This window comes from Camelina sativa, chromosome 5, assembly GCF_030686135.1.
Source record: "Camelina sativa cultivar CO46 ecotype springtype chromosome 5, ASM3068613v1".
Taxonomy (NCBI): Eukaryota; Viridiplantae; Streptophyta; class Magnoliopsida; order Brassicales; family Brassicaceae; genus Camelina; species Camelina sativa.
The window spans coordinates 41171875-41194401 of record NC_141884.1 but is presented as its reverse complement, the minus strand read 5'-3'; the positions used below and the strand labels follow the sequence as shown (position 1 = coordinate 41194401).

Sequence of the window (22527 nt, the reverse complement as noted above, 5' to 3'; positions counted from 1 at the left end):
AGTATTTGGATGTGTGTGCTATGTTTTTATTGCCGATGAAGATCGCAGTAAATTTGACAAGAAGGCCATTCGCTGCATTTTTGTGGGATACGACGAACAAAAGAAAGGCTGGAGATGTTGTGATCCCAATACAAACAAGATATATGTCTCACGAAATGTTGTATTCGATGAGGCATCTTCGTGGTGGGCAAACAAGGTAGCTTTACCAGATACGCATGAGTTGCAAGAAAAATTACAAACGAAGTTACAACTAGAATCGTCTCCTGGCAATGAAGACACAGAAGAACAGTTACCGTCACCTCAATCGAACGTTGGATCCAAGTCAAGAAGCCCTTGGAAAACAGGTGTTCATGAAACACCAAATGAAGTGGAGACCACTCAACAAGAAGAACAACAAGTGGAGCCAGTACAACCTCAACTACGAAGGTCTATAAGAGAAAGACGTAAAAATCCAAAGTACATAAATGCTGCGTATGCTGAAGTTAAAGAGCCAACTACATTCGAAGAAGCGTCAAGGAATCCAGAATGGAGAAAAGCTATGGAAGAAGAAATTTTGGCACTAAAACAAAATCAAACTTGGAATTTAGTGCCTAAACCGGAAGGTGTTAAACCAATATCCTGCAAATGGGTTTACAAGCTGAAAACTCTTCCAGACGGTACAATCGAACGATACAAGGCCCGATTAGTTGTACGTGGATTTTCTCAAGAGTATGGTATAGACTATGATGAGACATTTAGTCCAGTGGCAAAGATAACCACAGTTCGTGTGCTACTAGCACTAGCCGCAAGTAAGTCATGGAATTTATGGCAGATGGATGTGAAGAACGCTTTTCTAAATGGAGAACTTGATCGTGAAATTTATATTGATCAACCCCAAGGATTCGTAAATCACGAAAAACCAGAGTATGTGTGCAAATTAAAGAAGGCTTTGTATGGTTTAAAGCAGGCGCCTAGAGCATGGTACGGGAAGATTGCGGAGTTTTTAGTCCAAAGTGGTTATCATGTTGCCCCATCAGATTCGAGTCTGTTCGTGAAGATTCAAGGAGAAAAATTATCAATTATTCTTGTATATGTCGATGATATAATCATCACCGGAGATGACACGGGCGAGATTCAAAGGACAAGGGAAAACTTGTTTGTTCGATTTCAAATGAAAGAACTTGGTGAATTAAATCACTTCCTAGGATTGGAAGTTGAAAGAACAAAAGACGGCATATTTCTTGGTCAACAGAAATATGCAAGAGATCTCATTCAGAAGTTTGGGTTAGCTGAGTGTAAACCAATCACTACACCAATGGAGCCAAATTTGAAGTTGTGTGCCTATGATGGAAAAGACTTGGATGATACAACAATGTATCGACAAATCGTAGGTAGTCTTATCTATCTTACTCTTTCTAGACCCGACATAACTTTCGCTGTAGGCGTTGTTAGCAGGTTCATGCAGAAACCGAAGAAACCACACCTTGAAGCAGTTAAAAGAATCTTGAGATATATCAAAGGCACGATTGATTGGGGACTCCTTTACAAGAAAGGAGTACAAAGTAAGCTCAATGGTTATTGCGATGCTGACTATGCTGGAGATCATGACACTCGGAGGTCAACTACTGGATATGTATTTAACCTTGGTTCTGGAGCTATATCATGGTGCAGTAAGAGACAACCTACCGTTTCTCTTTCAACCACAGAAGCAGAATATAGAGCAGGAGCAATGGCAACACAAGAATGTGCTTGGTTGACTCAACTCATGAAAGATTTAAACCAACCGATAGAAGATGGAGTTCCATTACACTGTGACAACCTGTCAGCAGTTCGTTTAGCCGAAAATCCTGTTTTTCATGCTCGAACAAAACATGTGGAGGTACATTATCATTTCTTGCGAGAAAAGGTACTTCAAGGAGATATTGTCATGAAACCAATCAAGACACAAGATCAGGTTGCAGACATCTTTACAAAAAGCTTATCTGCATCTAAGGTTATCGGATTTCGAATGTTACTTGGAATGACTACACGCACAAGGAAAGTTGATAATGAGGGGGAGTGTTAAAAGTAATTCATCATCACTTTCACATGTGCTACAAAGATTTACTGAAAGTCAAAAAGAGAAGGTAATTAAATAGGACGGTGCTTCTATTGTTGAAATAAGAAGTGGTGGTTGTTATGTTTGTCAACAAAAGTGGGCTGCAAGCTTCCTATAAATAGAGAGAGATCAAGCGAGAGCAAATCATCCCATAGCATCCAATATAATAAAGAGAAGTTGCAATACTAAGCAACATATAAATAAGAGAGTGTGTGAGGTTTGGAAAAATAACGAGTGGTGTGAGATTTGAGTGTTTTTACTATAAGTTATAAACTTTGTATTGTGAGTGATTTACAAATAAATATAAGAGTGTTTTATTTAGTTGGCTTATATATTTGTGGTTAATTTATAAATTGTGTATTTACAAGATACCAATTATACTTTAACCCAATATTAAACCGATTAATTTCTCAACAGAAATCATATCCCCCTGATTACTCCTTAATAGTTTGGTCTTTTAGAGGAAGAAGAAGAACACACCAACGTTAGTTCGGGAGAAATTGATATGTGGCCAAGAGAGAATGCCATGTAAGGAATACTTCCTTTTCCTATTATGTGGTCTTATAGTCATTCGTTTTCTTCTCCCTCCATCTCTTTTTTCACACATCAAATTAAACTGCTTCTTTGAATATCTATCAATCAGATTATAAGCACTAATTCACATTTCGATTTTTTGTAGGACTCCTTATTGTTCAAGAACACACAAGCCCTTGCGGCCAACGAGAGAGAAACAAGAGTTCTCTTTAGTCCAAAAATTTGTGCGGATGTTGATATCGAAATAGGGAATTGTATCCGACTATATGCGCCATGGTCAGTTTATTTGATTCCAGTACTCTTTACACTCTTCTTATCCCATGTCTGAAATGTCACTGAGCTCTTTTGTGATGATAGCTTTTCAATGTCTCAACAGGAAGGAATTGGAAGTGGAGAAAAGCAATGATTTTGTCGTCATATTTCTCAAAAGTTTGTAATGTCAGTCAATATGTTAAAAAAAACTTGCAAATAATTTTATCACAGCGTATAAAAATGATAATTAAAAAGCTCTGATTTGAGAAATAGCAGAATCTTGGTAACTTAAATGAAAAACGGCAGAAAACTGGAATTTTTTTTGTGATCAAAATATAAGAACTGCAAAAAATCAGAGTTTAATATTTTGGAGTGAGATATCATGTGTTTCTTTTGTGAATTGTGGTTTTTAAAGGCGTAATTAAGTTTTTGTTAACCGTTGTGATATATATATATATATATATATATATATGTATTACACATCCTAGAGACTATCATGACCTTTTCTTCATGTTCCAAGCTAGGCATGATGCTCTCGAGCCGACGGGAAAATAGATGCAGCTCAGTCCCATCGTAATACAGTACTGTGTTTGTTACCGTTGTGATTAGAATGAATACACTGATCCTATATATAAACTAACAAATTAGAAAAGGAAACAAACTAATCTTAATAATAAATTTCCTTATTAATGTGACCGTTGTGAATATAGATTTCCTATTTCTTTTCAGCATTCTTCCTTGCTTGAGAGAGAAAGAAGAAATCAAAACTCTCTCTGTTTTCTTTTTCTCTTGCTAGCTTCTTCATTCTTCAAAACCCTAGACCAAAAAAATAAAAATCTAACTTTCATCATCATCATCATACGTATAATATTTTCTCTCTTCTCTTCTTCTTCTTCTTCTTCGAAACCCTAAACCAAAGCAAAAGGAAAACAGATGTTTTCTCTCTTCTCAACCTAAAAAGAGGATTTGCCAATTTCAAACGAAGAGACTTGCTGATGATTCATGTAGACGTTGAAGTAAGCCGATCATCGACGACGTCGAAGGAGAACTCGACGACGCGAAAGCGGGAAGGATTAGAGTCACCTGAGAGATCCAAAACATTCGGAAACGTCGCCTCCGCCGACTCTTTACGTGCGTCCCAGGAAAAAAAAAAAAAAAAAATCAAAATGTTCCTCTTTTCTAATTTGTATTGCAAAAGAAAAGGCATATATAACTTTGGTGTATATATTTGGGTTTATCGATGAGATTTACATGCAAAAACAAGTCTATCATCTATATATATATACATGGACGACTGCTTACAGATAGTGTTCAAGTTATTGCCAAACTGGAAGCGTGAGGCAGAAGTAAAAAAGCTGGGTAAGATTAATAGTAGGTTTTGATTTTCAGTAATATCTTCCTAGATTGACTTCAAGTAAGAATAAAACAGGATGCGTGGTTTCACATTGTTCTGATTTTGGTTTTCCAAATTCTTCATTGCAGGTTACAAGGTTCATGGCGATCCTTTCTCAACCAACACAAGACATGTCCTCGCTGATCTCCATGAGAAAGGACTCTCTCACGAACCCATGACCGTCAAATTGCAAACTGGTGAACACAAAAGTGAACATTTCCTCGCTCTCAACGTAAGTACTTATATCACATAATTGAAATATCGTTATTTCAAGGTGAGACTATTACAAAACTGTCACTGAAATATCGCTAGAGTGTAGATAGATTACTTGTCACTCAAATTTATAGGTTATATGCTCCAGTTCCACTATTCCTATATATCGATCATGTTCTGAAGTTTTAAACCTTGTATCGATCGAATGATCAACACATACATGAATTTGTTATAGGGATTAACTTTTACCACTGGTGTTATTGACGCAGCCATTTGGTCAAGTCCCCGTTTTTGAAGATAGAAATGTTAAGCTGTCCGGCGAGTTTAGTACACACAAATCAACAACAACCTGACCAAATTTTTTTGTAGTTAGCTAATAGATTTTGAGTTTTTCCTTCTAGAGTCTCGGGCCATCACAGAATACATCGCATATGTTCATAGCCCAAGAGGCACACAGCTTTTGAATCTTCAAAGCCACGAGACAATGGCAATACTGACAATGTGGATGGAAATCGAAGCTCATCAGTTTGATCCACCCGCATCGAAACTCACTTGGGAACAAGTCATTAAGCCTCTCTACGCTCTAGAGTCTGAGTGTCTGACCATACGGTTGTCAAAGAGAACGAGGCTAATCTAGAGAAGGTTCTAAATGTCTACGAGAAACGACTCCAAGAATCTAGATTTATGGCTTGTAATAGCTTTACTTCGGTTGATCTCCATCACCTACCAAATATACATTACCTTTTGGGAACTCCAACGAGGAGATTGTTCAAAAATCGACCTAAGGTGGTGCATAAGTGGGTGGATGAGATTACGAGTAGAGAGGCTTGGAAGATGGCTTGCGATCAAGAGAAATCTTGGTTTAATAAACAGAGGAGAAACTAAATAAAAGCAGAAGTAAAATTTGTGTGTCTGTGTGATGTGTTTGGTTCCTTTGTAAGCTTGTGTTGTTTGTTAGGTGCAGTTATATCTTGTTAAGATGCTTCATTGCTTTGTGTTTGGTTTGTAAATATATAAATAAAGAACAAAATACACAACAACAAACCAAAGGATAAACATGCACTTTTTCATAATTAAACTTTTGCAATTATCGGTGAAAAAGTTCTCATATTCATGTTTGAATGGTAGGATATTCCTTTTGGTCCTATTCATGTTTGAAATCCATCGTACTTAGTATAATATTTAGTAATGTATTTCTTCATAATGATGGATAGTTAGTTTTTTTTTTTTAAACATCTTTCTTTATTAATGAAAAGAGTATTACAAACTTTGTATCAGCCAGTTAGGCAATACATCAAATGCTTGATATGAATTAATCATAGTGTTTGCATAACATGAAAGTTTATCTGCCACCTTATTCATGATTCGAGGGACTTGGTCTAGCGAACAGTGAGGTAGTTTTGACATCCAAAAGCGTATATCATATAATAGAGGTCCGAGATGCAGATGATCTCCTTGTTTGTTGATCAGGGTTGTGAGTTCTAGATTATCACCTTCAAACCAAACCTGGTGGTAGCCTCGGTTGTACACTTCTTGTAAAGCATGTAGAAATCTTAAAGCTTCGGCTTGTAATGCAGAGTGTGATTGTTTGAGTTTGGCACTTCCTGATAGGAGCACATTACCATTCGAGTCCCGTATTATCCATCATGTACTTGTGAAATCTCTTCCATGTATGAATCCACTATCAAAGTTGCATTTAAGCCATCCTTCTGGTGGTGGGGACCATTGTCGGGTTGTAAGTTGTAACAGAGGTATCTTGAGTATGGTTTTGTGCTTGATTTGATGTTTGTCCTTGTACTGGCAAAATTTCAGTCCATTCGGTGGTGTCTTGAAGTCCTTTTTGTGCAACAGTATGTGGTTGCCAATCTATTTTCTGGAAGATGTAATCGTTGCGGGATTTCCATATACGCCACATCATCCAAAAAGGTAGTAGTCTTGTATCGAGGGAGAGTTGAGCCTGTTTGTGGTAGCTGATCAACAAACGAATGTTGTCTTCCAAGTTATCTGTAAATTGTACTTGTCCCCTCCATGTGATATTAGAACTTCTCCACACCGCCTCTGCATACGGACAGGTAAACAACAAATGGTTAATAGTTTCATCTTTACAGCAACAACGTTGACAAGTTGGATCCGCAGGGATGTGTCTTGTTTGTAATTGAGTTGTTGTAGCTAAGGCACCCGATAAACATCGCCACAGAAAATGTTGTATCTATCTTCGGCGCAATTTTAAGTTTCCAAATACCTAAATGGTTAGTTAGTTTATATAATTCAGCCACCAACATGATTGATATTTTATTGACCCCTAGTTTGTAAATTGTCGAAAGTGTGAAAGGGAGATTCTTAGCTTCATTAAATTTTTTTTTTTCTTTAAATATATATAATCAGTTATCCTTCTAGAGAGTGAAATAATTCAATAATTCGTGAGACATCGACGACAAATCATCTTCCACTCAACGATCTAAATAATCTGAAGATCAAACGTGAACTCAAACTTTGACTAGTAGATGAATGAATGACTACTCTTGTGGTCGTTGTCATGTGGATATGGTGGTTGTTTTTTTTTTCTCTCATTATAATGTTTTTATAATTGATATGAACGTCATACTAAACTTGAACCAATAGAAACGGCGAATCATACACTACTAAGATTGACTTTTTATATAATCCTCTAAGAAATTCAGAGTATTCAAGCTGCTTTTTGGTAAATCAGCAAAACACTAGTCTCTACTATTGCAAGAGACAACAGATAATGAAACAAGAAAAAGAGACTGGAAATCACGAAGAAATTGCAGGGGGGAATTGGACAACCAGGTAAAGCTGCTTTGTAACTCCCATATAAACAAAATACATGCGTCAAGCTATGCAAAAATCATGTGCAAATGCTCCCGTCTCTTTTTCACACATCAAATTAAGAAGGAAGATGTTAAAAAGGTCACTATTTTACTCTATGCTGTATGACTGAGTTCTGTTCAATATTATTAAATCAATTCAAATCAAGAGTCTATGAAAAGATTGAAACTTTCGATGCAGCTTTAAATGAGTTCTAAAGCAAAATTGAGAGCCAAAGTCTGAACAACAAGAACTAAGAGACTGAGTAAACATCAGAAACATCAAAGGAGGAGAAGAGTAGAGTCAAAAGAAGGAGATGATCATAGTAGAGTAAAGAAGTGAGTGGAACCTTCTTCTCCTCTTCTAGCTGCCTCAGTGCAATGCGGGAAAAGATTCCTCTGTGCACAATAAAGAGATTAAGTAAGGCACAATATGAGAGTAATTAAGTGGGTTTGAAACCAACTAAAGACAACAACATAGAACTAACTGCTTGTTAGAGGTGCTAATAACGGAAACACAATTCGTTGGTTCCTCAAAATGGTCCTAGTGTGAATCATCATCTTCACAGTTCTTCAAAGAACTAAGATCCTTACTAGTGTTAGTTCAATCATTGCTTATCAAAATCGTGGGAAATCCTGATCACAGATAGATAGACCCCATCCCGAGCAATTAATACTAGTAATCCTTTAGTGACCTTTACCTCATGGTGTTGTCTCCAATTCGCAATCAATACCATGAGACAAAAGGCACTAAAGGACTACTAGTATTAATTGCTCGGGATGGAGGCTATCTATCTGTGATAAAATCTCTACAGGAGGTTGGATTTCCCACAATTTTGATAAGTAATGATTGGACTAACACAATGTTGTTGCTAATCCTCGTATGGTGGGTGTTCGCCACCACGGGCCTAACGGTAGAAGCATCTACGCTAAATCCTGTTCCTCTAACAATTTGATCCAAACCATTGAGGAAACGGGCCAGCTTAGCTCTATCAGAGAGTTTTACCCCCTCTCCATCCCAAAACGTCATGGACTCATACTAAAATGTGAAAAAAAAAATACAGAATCAATCCTTTATTACATATGGCAATATTCCTCGATCGATGTTAAATAAAAAGAGTTTACCTCGGTGGAACCTAGAGGGTTCGGAGGAGGAGGAGGAGGAGGAGGAGGAAGAGGAGGAAGAGACATGAACGCGTTTATGATTATGATTCTGCCAGCGGCTGGTTCACGATTTCTGAAATCGATCTCTCTGCTGGCAGAGAATTCTAGGGTTTATCACTCAAGGTGTGGAAAGAGGAAGACATTGAGTAATCAAGTCAAAAAGGCCCGGCCCATCGATCAGGATCTAAGGATAGGGGCCTGAAAAGCCCGGCACTTCATGATCCTTCAAAAAAGATTAGACCAAATTTAATCAAAATTATTCTTCAGATGATTAAGGGTAATTAAACAAATATTACCAATGACGATACGATAATATTGAAGATATTTATATTTGGCCGATTGAGTAATCGTGAAGAATTATGAAAAGCCCGGCCAATCGATCAAGATTGAGAATAGGATAGCAAATTTTGACCCGGGCATGATCGAGATCCTTCAAAAAAAAAAATAAAAAAAAAACACTTAAAAGGATTAGACCTTTAACCAAGATTTTTCTTTACCTGATTAATGATTAAAGGTAATTAAAAAAATATTACCAATGATGATAACCTAGAATTCAACCCAAGAAGTATTGAGTAATCGTGGACGCCCATCTGGTAATATTTGGAACTCAAATCTAAACCCAAAGTACTATGGGTGGGTATATTCGGAACTCACGCGACCATCAAAGTATTTTATGGGTGGGCAAAAAAATCTGTAATCCGAAAAACCGAACCGAACGAAACTGAAATAAATAGTTTGGTTTAGTCTAAAAGTCTATTTGGTTGTTATATTTATTAACCAAATGGTTTAAGTTTAGTCTGGTTAAAAACTGTAAAACCAAATGATTCTTTTGGTTTTTTATAAAAATTTAGGATAATTAAATATAATTAGTTTCTCAAGTTTTTTTTTTTTTTCAACATTGGGCCACAATTAGCCAGAATTAAACCGTGATTTCAACCATAGATATAATTATTTTTAACTGGGTTTATAGTTATTGATCTCCTATTAATCTATCAGAAAACTCTAAGTGTCTATTTTCTAACGAAAAAAATTTGGGTTCACTCTTAGCGGTGAATCACTCATATTCACCCCTCTTAATTAACCAATCAAAATACAACAAAACGACATGTATGTCATAAAATATAAAATAAATAAAAAGACAAAACAAGTTAATGAAACCAATTTTGTAGGATTTTTATTAAGGAAATTATGTTGGTTTAGGTTTATAAAGGAGGACTAGGATCTAAATTTATAATTAAAAAAATATATATGTCGTTTTAGGTTTATAAAAGAGTGATTAGAGTTTAGATTTTACAATTAAACGAAATTATATGTTGGTTTGGGTTTATAAAAGAGTGGTTAGGGTTTAGTTTTTACAATTAAACAAAATTATATGTCGGTTTGGGTTTCTAAAAGAGTGGTTAGAGTTTAAGGTTTAAATTTTACAATTAACCAAAATTATATGTCGGTTTGGGTTTACAAAAGAGTGGTTAGGGTTTAGATTTTATAATTAAACAAAATTATATGTCCGTTTGAGTTTATAAAATAGTGGTTAGGATTTAGATTTTACAATTAAAGAAAATTGTATTTTAATTTGGGTTTATAAAAAGAGTGATTTGGGTTTAGATATTATAATTTAAAAATATAATATAATGTTTAGAATTAATAATTTTAAAATTGATTGATATACAGATTTTGTTTCCTTAATCAATAATTTGTTTCCTTAACTAAGAGGGGGTGAATAAGAGTGGTTCACCCCTAAGGGTTCACCCCTAAGAGGTTCACCCCTAAGGGTGAACCCAAGAATGGTCCTTTCCTAACCAAAAAAATCTTGGGGTGAACCTCTTATATTCACCCCTTCTTAATTAACCAATCAAAATACAACAAAATGTCATGTCATATATCATATTTATAAATTAAATCAAAATTAAAATAAAAAGACAAAACAAATAAAGCGAAACAAATTCTGTAGATTTTTTAATAAGGAAATTATGTCGGTTTAGGTTTATAAAAAAATGATTAGAGTGTAGATTTTACAATTAAAAACAAATATATGTCGGTTTGGGTTTATAAAAGAGTGATTAAGGTTTAGATTTTATAATTAAACAAAAGAACAATTCTTGGGTTCACCCCTAGGGGTGAACCACTCTTATTCACCCCCTATTAACTAAGGAAACAAATGATTAATTAAAGAAACAAAATATGTATACCAATTAATTTTATAATTGTTAATTCTAAATATTATATTATAGTTTTTAATTATAATATCAAAATTCAAATTACTTTTTTATAAACCCAAACCGACAATTTTTTTTAATGGTGTAATTTAAATTCTAACCACTCTTTTATAAACCCAAATTGGAATACAATTTTGTTTAATTGTAAAATCTAAACCCTAACTGTACTCTTTTATAAACTCAAACCGACATATAATTTTCTTCAATTGTAAAATCTAAATCCTAACCACTTTTTTATAAACCCAAACCGATGTATAAATTTGTTTGATTGTAAAATTTAAATCCTAAACCCTAACCACTTTTTTATAAACCCCAACCGACATATAATTTCGTCTAATTATAAAATCTAAACCCTAACCACTAATTTGTAAACCCAAACCGACATATAATTTTGTTTAGGAAAATACTTAGGTTCACTCCTAGGGTGAACCTTCTTGTTTACTTGTTTATTTTCAACCAATCAGAATCTTTTATACATTATTTTATTTAAATGAATAAATTAAAAAACAAAACAGATTAAAGAAACAAATTATGTATAATTTTTTTAAGAAAAGTTAAATATTGGCTTGGTTTAGGTTTTATAATTAGAATAAAATAATGTATCAGTTTGGGTTTACAAATAAGATGATTAGAGTTTAGATTTTACAATTCAAACAAAATTATATGTCGGTTTGGTTACAAATGAAGTGGTTAGGGTTTAGATTTTACAATTAAAATGAAATTATATGTCGGTTTGGGTTTACAAATGAAGTGGTTAGGGTTTAGATTTTACAATTAAAACAAAATTATATATCGGTTTGGGTTTACAAATGAGATGGTTAGGGTTTAGATTTTATAATTATAACGAAATTATATGTTGGTTTGAGTTTACAAATGAGATGGTTAGGATTTAGATTTTACAATTAAAATGAAATTATATATCGGTTTGAGTTTATAAATAAGCGGTTTAAGTTTTTAATTTTACAGATTTTGTTTCCTTATTTTATAAGAAAGTGAATGAATAGGTTATTAAATGCATTATGATATGTCAGATTCTCATTGGCTAAAATAATGAGAAGTGAACAAAGGAGTTCACCTTAGGAGTGAACCCAAGAATTGTTCCTCCAAAATGGAGATCTCTATATTTGTCTTTATATTTGGAGACTTTTAATTCATTTCTCCATTTTGGAGTTGAGCTTTTTTATTTGCAAATCAGTCCCTTAAATTTATATAGATTTATATTTTATATCTAAATACAGTTAAATATTATTATTTTATACTTAAACTTATAAATAACAATTTTAAAATTCAACAATTAACATATATAACATAGAAAATATATAATACAAACAAAAGTACAAAAAAACATTATTACCAATAAAATTTAAAACACATAATATGACTTAAACTGAAGATTAAAAACAACTTAATACAACAAATACTAATAATTGATGAATGTTGTGTAATGTAATGTGTTCAATAATAAATTTTAAATATAAATAACATGCTAATTTTTGTTTTTTTTGCTAAAAATAAAATAATTGGGTCAAATTTGCAATTTTAATAAATAAATGATCATTATATAAATTAATAATAATATATAAGAAGAATATTCTAAGAATATTCTTTTTGGATTAAAATATGGAGAAATAGGTTGGAGTAAAAAAATGAAGAAATGGGTTAGAGATGCCCTAAATATTCATAATTATTTGTTGACATTATCTTTGTTTCCCTACGTGTATCTCCAAGCTTGTAACTCAAACTACCGGGTTTCCAAAACTAAATCTGAACTAGATATACACCCGCGGTACACTGCGGGGCTATATTTTTATTTAGAAATACATAAATTAAATTAATTATTTATTTTTCTATATATGTAACTAATTAGTTTTATACTTTTAAAAATTTTAAATTTTTAAAGTCTAATATATTATATAATTCATATTGTGTGTATCTATTTTTTTACCGCGGGTTAATAATTTAAAATATCATTATTGTACATATAATTATCTTGGATAAACTATTAGTCTATTTTTGTTTCTTTGTATTTGTATTTACAAAAATATTTAAATATATTTTTAAAACTATTGTTTTAAATAATTAGATGAGTTTACCATAATTTGATTATCATATTTGTGTGTGGGATATATTTTTTTTTTGTTCATATAAATCTCTGTTAGATTTTGCAATATATGTTGAAATTAAAAAATTTTAATTCAATAAAGAACACTATGTTCGAAAATATTAATGGACCACAAAAATTAAATCCAAAATGTTATAGTTTATGAGTTTTATAAATGTCCAGGTCCATTGAGTTTTTTTTTTCTTCCCCAAAAGAATTTACACAGGCGAGAAAAAAAAAAAAACAAAAATAAAACGCAAAACAAACAAAAATGATTGTCTCGAGAGCTTGGGCTTGGGCTTGGGCTAATGTATAAAGAGAAGAGACGTCCAAATCGTGGAACCCATTTTTTTTTAATAAAGATAGTGACAGGGTTGTAAATAAGTTGGAACTTGAGGAATTATTTCAAAAATGTTTCTGAAAATGTATATATAGATTCTCTTTTTTTGAAATGTTTAAATTCTACTTTTATCCTTATTTTATTTTACTTTCATATGCAATTTTTATGAATTCGTTATTTTTATTAATCTATGCTAGTATTTTTGCAGCAGTTTTTGCTCAAAAATATTTTTTGGAAAGTTTTTACATTTAATGTATTGATTTTAATATTAGTTACCAAAACTTTAAAATTAATTATAGGTAAAAATTTTAAAAATAAGGAAAACTTTCTACCTCACTAAAACATAAATATATGATTCCCTTTCATTTTTTATTTGAATTTATATTTAAATTCTTTTGAATTATTCTATAATACATTTAATTAATAAAATTGTGATTTTTTCCTGCATATGATGTAATAAAAAAATTTGAAAACGGACATATATTACTCAATAAATGAATAAAAAATACGGTTACAATATCCCATATCGTCTAAAAAATTTTGGGCAATGGTTCAGAGTCATACTTTAAAAGAGACCAAAATGATTTTGAATACAAATGAATAGAAAGCTTGAGTCAAAAAAAAAAAATAGAAAGCTTGATTTATCAGGCATTCAAACTTTAAAAAAATTTATTTGATTTTATTCTGGTTCTTTATTTTAAAGATTTTTAAAATGTTAAATATAAAAATATTTGAAACTTTTAAAAATTTAAATATGATAAATATTATACCGTATATACATAATAAATATTAAAAATTAAGATGATATAGTGTGAGTTAAAATATCTCGGGACGAGGTTATATAGCGGGACGGGTTTTATCGATATTTATATAAATAAAAAAATGAGATATCATTAATTCGGTGTTACAAGGGTAAAACATCATTATTTTGTTAACAAGTATCAGAGAATAGACATATTTAATTAAATTGATTAAATAAATATTATGTAAAAAATAAATTATATTGCAGTATTAAATGGTTTATTTACCAATTATTATATAATCATATCATATTTAACCAACAAATACAACTTATAATTTTAAATATTTTAATTATAAATAATTTTATCTCGCGGTAAACAAAATAATACACAAAATAATGTTAAATACATAAATAATTTTGGACCCGCCGAGTTTTATTATATAAAGTGACTCAAGATTTGGTTTCTGATTTTGATTTATTATTTTATTGAAAATTAATTCAACAGCTTTGTGTGACTTTCCGGATTTGGCGCAACAAGATCCGTGGAATGTGAATACTTTTTTTTATTCTAATGCATGAAAGAAGTAAAAAAGGTAACATTCTCTTTGACAGGAAAAAAAAAAAAGAAACAGTAACATTCCATGAATATACGTGAAGGAGAGGACTTATTCGTTAGATTCAAGTAAAATCAAATACTATACATGTTCACATGCAGTTGTGTTAAAGAGTTCAAGTGTGGTGGGCCAGTGTCCACACTGCGGTCGGATGCGTTTTACTTTATGGTCCAGGTTTAATTGGCATCTAGCTATCTCATAAGTCACAGTTTCTATCACATAATCCACAGACACCGATACAATATTTAAATTTTTCTCATCCATTTGAGGTTTTTTTTTGGATATCTATGAAAAATAGTTACGATAGATTTTCCTAATAAATATATTATAAGTGAAACAGAGTATAAATATATTGACGCCAAAAAACGAATTCTCAGATTCCGGCAACTCCCATCTGCAATCAAATCGACCCAATTTAATCAACAATTTCATTTTTGAAATCCCCGAGTGAAACAGAGTATAAAACCCTAGTTTCGAGCAAGTTAGTACCTTCCAAATCAGTGAAACTAAAACAAGACAAAGCTTTCTCTATGTACAAAGCTTAATCACTCAATACATCATCTGTATATCTACATCAAAACGTCTTACAAAATTAACTACGTTTTTTGGCTAAATTCGATAAAACAAAACCATTATTACATCATATGTTCCCTCGATTTAAAATACATAAGAACAACTAAATAGTAAAGATGTATGTACTATGACTATATATGTACCACATCCACACACACACAGATATTGATTCAAACTCTCATCATATTATAAACAACAACTAAGTATGGAAAAGAGAATGGAACAAAAAAAACATTGGATTAATCCTAGATTTAAGTAGATATACATATGTGATATGATTATTAAGCTTTTTTTTTTGGCCTTAGCTTTTAACAAAATCTTAATCGATTGTATAATTTGTATGGTTAAGCATAATTATAAGTTGATTAAAAATCCTAAAGCATTAAACGGCAAAAGCATAATTTCTCAAAAACTTTAACTTTTGTAATAATATTTTTTTTTTTAAATATAATCTATTTGTTTTGTGAAAAAAAATATTATGACACTTTTTTTTTCTCCGTCAGTGGTTTCAATTCAAATCAACAAAATGTAATATCCTAAACCGGATCAATACAAATCAGACCAAACCATTCGTAAATCAGAGACTGAGCATAATCGATACCAAGGGAAGAAGAAAGGGAATTTGGCCAGTTATGCCATATTATTTAAAAAACTTGTACAAAATGCCACTTTTTTTTTGCTTGTGAGAAATGTCATATTTGACTTTTGGGAGACATTAAGAAAGACAAAATTGCCCTGCGCTTTAAAGAGGAAAACATTTAGCGCCAGTTTCAAACGATTTGGCACATTAATAGCCATTAATGCTGAAATGACAAGCTATAATGGGAGAGAGGCTATGGTCCAAAGGATAATTGTAGGTTGGAAAAGAGATAATTGTAGTTAATGATGCCAAAGTTTATTGGTAAACATAAACGGATCTGAAAATCGGCGATTTGTCAAAAGGTGGATTTGGTTGAGGCAACTACTGTCGAAGGTATGTTTTCACATTAATTATGGATGTTGTTGGGTACAGAAACTCATAATTCTCAATAAACGGTTTCCATTAAGGGTCCATTAAACTGCATTAACTGTCTGTTGTTGGTTGAGGGACTAGGCCTTTCATTGATTATGATCTTAAATGTTTTCCATGTTTATGCAGATGGAGGGCAGAGTGTGTCTGCTGGTGGGCGAGTGGACATGTTCAGAGTTGGGGATGTGGAAGTTTAGTGTCCGTAGAGGGCAAATGGCGAGATATTTGTCTATCCACAGAGAAACGAGTTTGACAGATGTGAAAGAAAAGGTAGTAGAGGTTTTGGGGGTGAATCCGGTGAGCAGTAAAGTAGAGCTAAGTTTCTGGCACCCAGGAGAGACAATTGTATTCACACAAGGTAAGATGCCCCCAGTTTTAGTAAGCAGTGAAGTTGAGTTTGAACAGTTTAAATCAAAAATGAGGAGTGTGGTGGACTGTATTTGTATGTAACGATTAAGAAGGAAGGTATGTCCACAGTCGAGGAAGGACTAAACGGGTTGTCTACTGGCGAAGGACTTGCTGGGGTGGGTATAGATTGTGAACAGAACGTCGAGTTAAACATGATGTCTTATGGACATATACCCCCAATGTCTCTTGTGGATGGACATAATCCAGATGCGAATATCGGGTCCATCGTGGAAGACGACAACCAAGTTTCGGGGAAAGCAATGGACTCACCAAAATGTCCGACGATAGGTGAAGACTTTCCAACAATGGATTCTGACGATGAAGTGTTTATAAAGTATTTGAGAACTGTTGAGGAAGTCCACCGCGAGGGAGTGATGCATAAGAAGTCAGACGTAGGAGGCTATCATCATGGAAGCGTAGTTGAAAATAATGGCAAGAGGAAACGGTTGGTGGAGATCAGTGATCCTATCCAGAAAAGGAAAGTGAGCTCGGGCGCAACTATAGTTGATATTGCGGAGGGATCCAAAACTGCAAGGAAATCTGTGGAGGTGAATGGTGGACATGATGAAGAGGTTGGTGACGGGAGAATTTGTCCATCATCGCCAAGGGTAGGAAAGGCGGGTGCAATGGACTCTGACGAGGAAGTGTTTTTAGAGTATTTGAGAACTGTCGACGAAGTGGACGGAGGGGCAGTGGTGCAGAAGGAAATCAGTGGTGCAGAAGTAAGTGTACTTGATATTGCGGAGCCATCCGAAAGGGTAAGACATACTGGAGAGAGTCGTGGTGGACAATATATAGTGGAAGTGCAGGAAGATGAATTTTGTCCATCACCGGCTAATGGAAGACAGCAGTCTGATTCTTCATTGGTGGGAGCAGACGGAGGAGGCGATCCAATGGAGGGATTGGACGATGAGTCTGATTCTTCATTGATGGGAGCAGACGGAGGAGGCGATCCAATGGAGGGATTGGACGATGAGCCAGATTATAATTTTTATGAGTGGACGACATGGATCAACAATGATTACCCGCCTAATTGGGATCCTTACAGAGGAAAGGAGGGAGGTAGCATGGAACCAATAGGATTTGGACTTGGTATAGAGCTAGAGTCGCAAAGTCGGGAGCAGAACGTCTTAGCTGATGATGTCAGTGATACAACAGGGGGAGCTCTGGTGCCATACAATCCTACAATATGGTGTGATGCACCCCCTGTGCGTGACAACATTATAGATCAGACGCAGGTGAATGTTGGCAGTGCAGCGGAGGGCATTGATGATGAGCGAGGCATCGAGGGAATGGGATTTATGCGGAGTAATATGGCAATTATAAGGGAAGACGATCCACATCTGTTGAATGATGCTCCACCTGTGCATGACAATGTCAGAGGAGCTCCTAACGAAGAAAGGAACATGGATCTTAAAATGGCAACTGATGGACTATACGTTGGACGAATATTTGCTAACAAAAAGGAGATGCATAAAATGTTGTCACTTTATGTGATGACACGGCTTTTTACATTTCAAATATCTAAATCAGATCCGGGAAGAGTTATAGCAACATGTGTAGACAAGAAATGCGGCTGGAGAATATATGCAACAACGCATGCCAATTCACAGAATTTTGAAATAAGGACACTCACATTGAAGCATACTTGTGATGTTGGTGCAAGGTCGAGGTATGGTGAGAAAGCAACTGCAAAAATATTGGCAGATCTGCTGAAGGCAAAATTCGCAAATGGCAAGAAGGGGCCCCGAGCCTGCGAGCTCCCTGATATAGTGTTGTCGGAATTACACGTCCCTATCTCTTATACGAAGGCATGGAACGCCAAAGAACTGGCAATTGCATCGGCCCGAGGGAATGAAGAGGAGAGTTATCGGTTTCTGTCAACCTATTTGCATCTTTTGAAGTCAACTAACCCAGGAACGTTGACTGCCATGCACAATACAGTGGACAAGAAAGGCAATGCTTTATTCAAGTACCTATTTTTTGCATTTGGAGCTTCCATTGCGGGATTTAAGTATTTGAGGAAGGTAATTGTAATTGATGGCACAGCAATGAAAGGGAAGTATAAAGGGTGTTTGGTTGCAGCTAGTGGACAAGATGGCAATATGCAAATTTTCCCCTTGGCATTTGGAGTCGTTGATGGTGAAAATGAGGGAGGATGGGTGTGGTTCTTTGAGAATCTTAAAAAGTTTGTACCAGATGACGAAGGACTGGTATTTGTCTCTGATAGACATGCGTCAATATATGCAGGGCTGCGTCGAGTGTACCCGTTGGCCCAACATGGGGCTTGTTCTGTACATCTTTTTAAAAACGTGAAGCACAATTTCCATTGTGAAGGTTAACAATTGTTTCTAAAGCTGCTAGAGCGTACACGGTAGGTGATTTCAGGTATTGGTGGAGAGAAATAGAAAGCAGAAAACCAACATGTGCTGCGTATCTCACCGAGATCGGACTTCCTCACTGGACACTCTCTCACTTCCCCGGAGATCGTTACAATATAATGAGTAGCAACATATCAGAAGCGTTGAATGCAGCAATCCAAACGGCGGTAGATTACCCTATTGTGTCGATGGTGGAGTTCATACGAGCAATGTTAATGAGGTGTTTTTACTGTAGGAGGAGACTGTCAAGTAAAACGAAATCAAGGTGCACACCAGAAATAGAAGAAATCCTGATAGACCACCTAAAAGATGCGGTGGACTGTCGTGTGCTATCAGCGAGTGAGTGGATTTATCAAGTAAACGATGGGAGGGGCATAGTGTTCACTGTTGACTTGGATAAGAAGACTTGCACTTGTCGTGTGTTTGATGTATTAAAGGTCCTTGCAGCCATGCGTTGGCTGCCAGGGGTGTACTTCAAATTGATATATATTCTCTAGTTAATGAGTGCTACTTTGTTGAAACATGGAGGAAAAAATATGCGGAGGTCATAATGCCAGTCCCAAAGGAAAGGGACAGCGACATACCACCGGCTGTACATGACGAGGCGGCTAATCCACCAAAAACAAAACGTGGGGGGGGGGGGGGAGGCCGAAAAAGAAAAGGATACCTTCTAAGGGGGAGAAGCAAAAAGTAAGTTTCTCTTTAGTGATCATGTACAGATATGGCATAACCGTTTAAACATTTAACCAGTGGCTGAATTAGTTTTGTAACTATCTTGGTAATAATTAAAACCAGCGTAAGAAGCGAAAGACAGCCCCAAAATGTGGTAGATGTTTCGGAGAAGGACACAACAGGAAGACTTGTTCGCAGCTAATATGAAAGCCAGCACTGGGAGCATGACATCTTTGTATTTTGTATCAAGCAAACAATCGACGTCTTCGAGGAATTTGTTGTTCCACTTTAATTTGTGTTTGTCTACTTTGTCTACTTTCTGTAGAACTTATTTATTTTTGTGTGTGAAGTACTCTGCTCTCCTACTGAACTCATCTTCAACTTTGTCGTAGACTTTTGATTACTATCCCTCTTTTTTTATTTGGTTGCAAAACAAACTAAAGATGCAAACCCAAAAACTTGTCCAACCCTATAACTACAACTGCGGACAATCTTCCGTAAACTTGTCCACCACTTTCTACGATTCTTTCGAACACAAACATGTTCAACTTCTATAATCAACCGTCAAAACAAAACAGCTTTTCTACCACTATAAAAACAACTATGGAAAATATTGCGTAACAGAAACATTTAGTCTACTAACCTATCACAAATGTCTTTTTTGGTCAAACACACAGTTAAGGTCGACAACTCTACGATACCCACCTTCCAATGGAGGACTAAAGCATAGTCCATGTCTACTAACAATCTAAGTAACTCAATAGTTATTGTGAATTTAATTGACTTTTACCAACCACAAAGTTAACATTATCACATCAACTTTAAAACTGTAGCCGTCCCAACCAGAAACTCAGTAAATTAGATAGTATATTAATGACATTTGAAACCCTAATATAAACATCTATTTAAACGGTTTCAACTGCATGGCACTCGCCAGTGTCTACAATTCATAACAAAACAAACATGTCCTCTCTTTTAAGTTCAAATGCGAACCTCCTCTATTCGCTTCCTGAACATCTTTTACTTTTGATAATACAAAAATTGGCTAAGCAGGGATTCGAGTACTTAGGTCCCCTTCTGGGCACTAATAAAACCGGTATGTCTCTTGTTTGCCACCATCAGGTTTTGAAAGAAGTTTCTCTAATTACTTTGAAAGATGCCCCTATTCTTGTAAACAAGTCCTCAAATTTTCACCCATTCTTCATAAAGTGTGTCAACGCTGGCAATCCTGACACGTGTTACCTTGAGAGTCTTCGCCTTGTAGCTAGAGAGGGTATGATTGAAGAATCCATTGATCTGCTCTTCAATACCACACCATTTTCTGAGGAGATGCAGTTTGCACTAGGGCTGTTTCTAATTTGTTGTGGTCATTACCGCGAGGGTGTATCCACAATGAACTCATTTAAAGAAAGAGTTGGGTCCTATTCAATGGCCGAATATTATTCGGAGTTGGTCTTCGAAAACATTAGGGAAATTGGTACTACATGTATCAAAAGGTATAGGGACACGTGGAGGTTTTTTGATGTTCCAAAGTGTGTTGGACCTGGCTATATATGCACGATTGACTCCCGATGTGAAGCTTGCTTTGTTTGGTGGCGCACTATCTAGTTTATCTGTATGTTTTAAGAGTAACAACTTCCATGTATCCGCCAATTCAACATCATATTATCGAGATTGAATGTTGGGATCTCTTAAATGTATCGTTTTTTTTTAAGAGACATTAATCACTCTAAACTACTTGTCCACAACCCTTCCTTGTAATAGACATTAATCACTCTAAACTACTTGTCCACAACCCTTCCTTGTAGACATTACTTTGATTGACATGTTCCGGAGTACAGTACTACTTGATACAATAGATATTGTTTAGTTTTATTTAATAGACATTACTCACTTTAGTCTACTAGTCCACAACCCTTCTTAGGAGACATTAATAATGAAGTACAATGCTACTTGATACAATGGACACTGTAGACATAAATGAACATATGTCCATCAATACTGCATCGGTAAACTCATAATTGTTTTACTACGAACTGACCTTAATCTCTCTAAAAACAACGTGAATTCAAGAAGAGGAAAAGTAGTCAAATACGGAAGGGAATATTAGGATATTATGGCTAAAAACTTAAGCAGGGGCATCTGATTGAATACTGTCCACCGAGGAGAGACATAATAGATGTCCATCAACCTGAGATGTGTCTGATGCAGAGGGCGAACCCGAGGATGAAGCAAGCAAGGCCAATAACAGATGAAACAGCAACCGCAAAGTCAGAGAGTTTGCGTCTTGGGGTTGATGGTGGTGGTTGGAGACCTTGCACAACTCCCCTGAAGTCCGTCATGCCTGCACTTAACTCAAGAACCATGTCCTTCAGGCTTTCGGTCTGTTCCTCAATCGCGGAAACACGCGACAGGACCGTGCGCGGGTCACAACGCTCTCCTTCGTCAGTGTAAGTGAGGAACTTCATCATCCGGTCATCGTTCTCGGCAAACCTAGCTTTGATGTCGTGTATTTCCTCGATAATGGCTTTGACCCACATCTTGCTGAAGTGACCACCTCCAGCCTTGAAAAAGTTTTTAGGTGGGGGATCAGGTTGTGCAGATAATAGAAGGACAAGCAAAGATAAAAAGATGATATATATTAGGGACGTACACCACTTCTCTTACACTCGTAGTATATACAAACAATACCCCCTTCCTCGAGACGTGTGCCAGTTTTGAGATGACTCCCACATATGCACTTACGAGGAAGGCCGTAGGTTGGATCCCCATAGCGACGCGAGAAAATAGAAGATGCCGATGAAGGAGACTCCGGAGATGGCGGAGCAATGACAGGGAAATCAGCAGATGCTGCCGATGAGGAAGATGGTTGAGAGTAGCTATATTGGCCCATTTTTTTCTTATGATCGTACTAGTAAGTATGTGTGGCGTAGTGGATATTAAATGGAAAGGATAAGAGTTGTCAATTTAAAGGGAAATGGAAGCAAAAGTTAAAAATCATAATTATTTG

General features: G+C 35.0%; 2 protein-coding genes and 2 pseudogenes across 4 annotated transcripts; 1 reads left to right on the top strand and 3 right to left on the bottom strand.

Moving 5' to 3' along the window:
* Positions 1–4149: 4149 nt before the first annotated feature.
* Positions 4150–5354, top strand: LOC104789847 (glutathione S-transferase F4-like; annotated as a pseudogene).
* A 375-nt stretch (positions 5355–5729) lies between these two features.
* On the bottom strand, positions 5730–6520 carry LOC147945051 (uncharacterized; annotated as a pseudogene).
* A 902-nt stretch (positions 6521–7422) lies between these two features.
* On the bottom strand, positions 7423–8589 carry LOC104788566 (uncharacterized). 3 transcript variants are annotated; one of them, XR_015558067.1, is made up of 3 exons: positions 8423–8567; positions 7786–8336; positions 7423–7696 (listed from the first exon to the last, which is right to left on the bottom strand). XR_015558067.1 is itself a non-coding variant. In XM_087451616.1 (3 exons), exons 1-3 carry the CDS (start codon positions 8486–8488, stop codon positions 7552–7554), a joined length of 390 nt encoding a protein of 129 aa, XP_087307742.1. In that variant the 5' UTR covers positions 8489–8589; the 3' UTR covers positions 7423–7551. The 3 variants fall into 3 exon arrangements, 1 of the variants encoding a protein (XP_087307742.1); XM_087451616.1 differs by having other exon boundaries at positions 8158–8336; positions 8423–8589; XR_015558068.1 differs by lacking the exon at positions 7786–8336 and having other exon boundaries at positions 8423–8589.
* A 12775-nt stretch (positions 8590–21364) lies between these two features.
* Positions 21365–22455, bottom strand: LOC147945050 (uncharacterized). The gene is made up of 2 exons (XM_087513100.1): positions 22171–22455; positions 21365–22081 (listed from the first exon to the last, which is right to left on the bottom strand). The coding sequence occupies exons 1-2, from the start codon at positions 22408–22410 to the stop codon at positions 21704–21706; spliced, it is 618 nt and encodes a 205-aa protein (XP_087369226.1). The 5' UTR covers positions 22411–22455; the 3' UTR covers positions 21365–21703.
* Positions 22456–22527: the final 72 nt, after the last annotated feature.